Here is a 4,785-nt window from a genome sequence, read left to right as displayed (position 1 = left end):
GCTCCTCTGGGGCACTTCCCCATTTCATGAGTTACCATCTCTTCAGAAATAATGGTAATTTAAATTTCTCTTCCCAACCCTCCTACACATTTTTTTCATGCTGGAATGGCTTGACCTGATGAATCACAGCTCTTTTCTTTCCTTGCTGTTTATCTTCCTGCCCTTGGAGCTTTGAAGATAATCAGTCAGGCATGTTTCTCCCCTTTAAAGCTATTTTAAAATTGAGAAGTCAATTGAGAATGTCATTCTTAGGAGGGTTGCTGAGGTTTAATATCCAAAGAAAATTATAACTGTGTCCATGTTAGTAGCAAAGCAATATAGATAGAGGTACTTATCAAAAATCTTGATGAATTTTCAATTACCTTGATTTTTCACTTCACATCTCCTAATATATTTCATAAAGGCCTGATTCCTTCTTTTAAAAGAAGTTTCCAGAGGTTTTAGAATCAAGACCACAACTTGGCCAGAAAAAGCAGGTGGAAAGTGGCAGGAAGAGTTTTATGATTTGTTTTACTGCACTAGGCAGTGTGGATACTTCTGTTTCAATCTCTTTTTAGGTGTTTGTCTTCATCTAAGGGAACAAAACAAGTATCCATGCGTAACTTGTTATTCACTCAAGGATATCATTATGTCATTATACAAGAGATACACCATTGTATAATAGGACCTGTATACCATGGCTCTATATCAAGCTCCCAAATACTATGAAAGGAATTTGATCAAAGTGCTCTCAGTGTAGACGATATATTTCACTATAATATCTAACAGTAGAACTAATAAAACAGAGACTTTATTTGGATGCTGTTGAATGACAGTAAGATTCCCATTTTCAGACAGAGTCCACCTTTACTTGATTGTTGTTTGTAATCAACGGAGAAGGTTTACTTCTCATTCTGTCTCCTGCATCATTAGAACTATCCTGGAAAAAAACATTTGCTGTACAAAAAGTGACAATAATTCTCTTGTATTCTCTTCTGAAGTTCTGGTTCAGGAGTCCATATACTATAGCATTAAGGCAGCTGTTGAAATATGCCATATAATAACTAGATACAAACAACCACTCTGGAATCCTAGGGATTACAGTTTTTGGGTTGACAGCCACAGCAAGGCCTATAAAGTTCAAAGGGGCCCAGCAGACTGCAAACAGTACAAATACTACAAACATGGTTACAAAGTTTCTGAAGTCGTGTGGCTTCAGCCTAGGGTTGTTATCTGGTTTAACCCTTCGCCTTACCTGAATAACAAGGATCCATATTCTCAAGTAACAGAAAGTAACTACGGCTATGGGAAGCAGGAAATGGAAAAACACAATTGCTATTGTATATGCTGAGCTCACAGATTGTGCAAATGTACACGAGTAAATCCTGGGGTCATACTGTAGCGATCCCACAAACAGGTTGGGCACAATGGCAACAAATGTTAGGACCCATATAAGAACAACATAGCACAATGAATTCTTGTTGCTGTATAGCTTGTCATATTTGAGACTGTGGCAGATATAGCAGTACCGATTGATAGCGATGCCTGTAATATTGAAGATTGATCCAATGACACTTAGGCCCATCAAGAAGCCACTAATCTGGCAGTGTAGGTATCCCAGTTTCCATCCGTTGTGAAACACAGATGTGAGGACCAGTGGATATGGGTAGATAGCTACAATCAAGTCTGCAACTGCCAGGCTTACAACAAACACATTTCCTGTAAAATAAATATAAAAAGGCAAGTATTAGTTTTTCTTTTGATCTTTTTCTGTCATTTCTACTCTCATTATATTTATGAGAAGCCTTAAGCGGAACACTTTAAATGTAATTAGTTTCTACTTTCTAGATCAAAATTCATTATATCAGAAATAAGACACTCATTTTGAGTCTAAAAAGGTAGCTTAAATTAAAGATGCACCTTTTAAAAGGAAACTATCTTTAAGCTTAATTACCATGACCTAGTATATTTATCGTGTAATTTATTTGGATTCTTCCAATCACACAGACTTAGAACTAATATCAAATTAAGATATCCATAACTTTAAGCCTTGCCTTGGTTTTAAATAATATCTCTTGAAAAATCAGCAGAAATAATATTACTAATAAATTTCAAAACTCACATTTACCTTCCTTATTTAATTTAATTCCCTTTCAGTACATTACCCCTTAACTTTTCCAGTCCTGAAATGAAAATCTCTTTTCCCCCATTTATATTTCAAGCTTCCACGACTTTTACGTGACTTTTATAGTAACTGTCTTTGAATCTGCTTGCTAGGACTTCTCTAAACTTAACTTCTAAGAGTCTAGCTGAACACAGACTTAGTTGTCTTTTCCAAACTGAGAGACATGCTCTTCAGTAAAAAAGTGATGCTGGGCAGTGACCTAGACAGTTCCTAGATACTACTGATGTCCCACTCTTCTCTGCCTCCAAACAGAAAAATTAAGCAATGAAATATTCTCTTGGTTCATTTTTTAACAAAGACAGATGATAGAACCCCTCTCTGCTTCAAAAACAATGGAATCCATCAGGTTTTGAATTAATCTTTTGAGTATAGATTATATTTTCTTTTTTTAGTTGCTGAAACTGAATACCTCCCAGCCATTCTAGTTTCTAAGAAGAAGCTCACAAGATACATTGAAGTCACTTTCATTCATTTTTTAAAAGTAACTATTACATGTATTGGTCTAGTTGTTCATGTCCATTTCTACAGAAAGTTATAAATGTGTGTATACACATGCATGTATGTAGGTATACAAATGCATATTCTAAATAGACATTTGTGTGTTTGAGATTCTATTTTGCAATTCTGAGATTATTCAAGGAAGATGAAATATGAGCTTCTGTTGCAACCTGTAATAAAATACATTGTTAGCTTTAGATGATGTAGATTTCATTATTAGTCCAAAGTGGAGTTGGTGAACTGTTTTGCGCTTGGGCAGACAAAACACAAACAAATAAAAAGAGTTTACAAGAAAAGATAAAAGTATCTATGGAACAATAGGGCATTCTATCTCAAACAACTTAAAATGCATCTTCTCTCACTAATCCTAGCCTTTAAATGGCCAGCTAGAAATATTACGTCTGCAAACGCTGACAGAGAAAACCAGAAAATATCTGTCTCAGGATGCTACTTACACTGTCCTGTTTAAATTTTGATACGTGCAAAAGTACCACATTTGATATTTATACTAATGGCCTTAATTTAAAGACTGCTACACTAGCTGTCATCAATTCTGTTTCTGGATTTATAAACAACTTTCTCATGATAGCGTCTATAGTTGTTTCTTCTTTGTCTGGGAATTCAATGCCAGACTGCAATATGCTTATCCTGAAGCCTTTGACAGAATTCCAAATAATTTCAGCAAAAACATCAGAGCTCCTTTCAGCAGAAGATGATATGGGGAAAAAAACATTGCTTTCAGAATTTACCCTTGATGTAGTGGCAAGTGATACAAGGATAAGACACTACATGGAACTTAGAGCTCTGTTTTTTCTTATGAATCAAGGACTGGAAAGTAAATGAAAATTTGCTGTTAGTGGGTTTTTTCCCAATAACAAGAATATTGCAAAATTGATAAAACGGTGACATATAAAATCACAATACTTATTTAAATCACAGAATATGCTGAGTTGGAAGGGATTCATTAGGATCATCGAGTCCAACTCTTAGCCCTGCACAGGACCATCCCCATGAGTCACACCATGTGCCTGAGAGTATCATCCAGACACCTCTTCAACTCTGCCAGGTTTGGTGCTGTGACCACTTCCCTGCAGAGTCTGTTCCAGTGCCCAACCACCCTCTGGGTGAAGAATCTTTTTCTAATATCCAACCTAAATCTCCCCCGACACGACTTCATTGCCTTGGGTCTCATCACTGGTCATCATAAAGAAGAGATCAGTGCCTGCCCCTCCTCTTCCCCTCACAAGGAAGTTGTAGACTGCAATGAGGTCTCTCCTCAGTCTCCTGTTCTCCAAGCTGAACAGATCAAGTGACCTCAGCCAATCCTCACACAGCTTCCCCTCAAGGCTCTTCACCATCTTTGGACACTCTCTAAGAGCTTAATATCTTTCCTATATTGTGGTGCCCAAAACTGCACACAATATTCAAGGTGAGGCCGCCCCAGTGCAGAGCAGAGTGGGACAATCCCCTCTCCAGACTGTCTGGAGATGCTTTGCCTGATGCCCCCCAGGACATGGTTGGCCCTCCTGGCTGCCAGGGCACTGCTGACTCATATTCAACTTGCTGTCAAACAGGATTCCCAGGTCTCTTTCCATGGCACTGCTTTCCAGCATCTCGTTCCCCAGTCTGTATATATATCAGCGTTGTCCCACATCAGGGGCAGAATCCGGCACTTCTCCTTTTTGAACTTCATATGGTTGGTGATTGCCCAGTCCTCTGATTTGTCAAGGTCTCTCTGCAGGGCCTCCCTGCCTTCCAAGGAGTCAACAGCTTCTCCCAGTTTTGTATAAACTACAAACTTGCTTAGTATCCCTTCCCGTTCTGCATTCAAATGATTTATGAAGATGTGGAAGAGCACAGGGCCCAAGATGGAGCCCTGTGGAACCCCACTAGGGACAGGTCACCAGTCTGATGTTGCCCCATTCACTGTTACCCTCTGTGCTCCACCCATGAGCCAATTGTTCACCCACTGCATGATATGTTTATCCATTGTCCATTCTGGACATTTTATCCAGAAGGATCCTGTGAGAGACAGTATTGAAAGCTTTCCTGAAATCTAAAAGGATTACATCAACTGGCTTCCCTTGAACAACTAGGTGGGTTACCTTGTCTTAAAAAGAAAT

At 38.5% G+C, this 4,785-nt stretch overlaps 1 protein-coding gene across 1 annotated transcript; it reads right to left on the bottom strand.

The window, feature by feature from the left end:
* Positions 1 to 621: 621 nt before the first annotated feature.
* On the bottom strand, positions 622 to 1,693 carry LOC120324732 (melatonin receptor type 1A). The gene has a single exon (XM_039388721.1). It carries the CDS (start codon positions 1,562 to 1,564, stop codon positions 830 to 832), a length of 735 nt encoding a protein of 244 aa, XP_039244655.1. The 5' UTR covers positions 1,565 to 1,693; the 3' UTR covers positions 622 to 829.
* Between the last annotated feature and the right edge of the window lie 3,092 nt (positions 1,694 to 4,785).

This window comes from Pipra filicauda, unplaced genomic scaffold (genome assembly GCF_003945595.2).
Source record: "Pipra filicauda isolate LSUMZ 115617 unplaced genomic scaffold, ASM394559v2 scaffold67_size6003252_pilon, whole genome shotgun sequence".
NCBI lineage: Eukaryota > Metazoa > Chordata > Aves > Passeriformes > Pipridae > Pipra > Pipra filicauda.
The sequence above is the reverse complement of the archived record's forward strand: the minus strand, read 5'-3'. Positions and strand labels throughout refer to the sequence as shown.

Excerpts from the sequence above, each read along its gene's own strand:
- LOC120324732 (XM_039388721.1), bottom strand. The coding sequence starts at position 1,564 with ATGGGCCTAAGTGTCATTGGATCAATCTTCAATATTACAGGCATCGCT.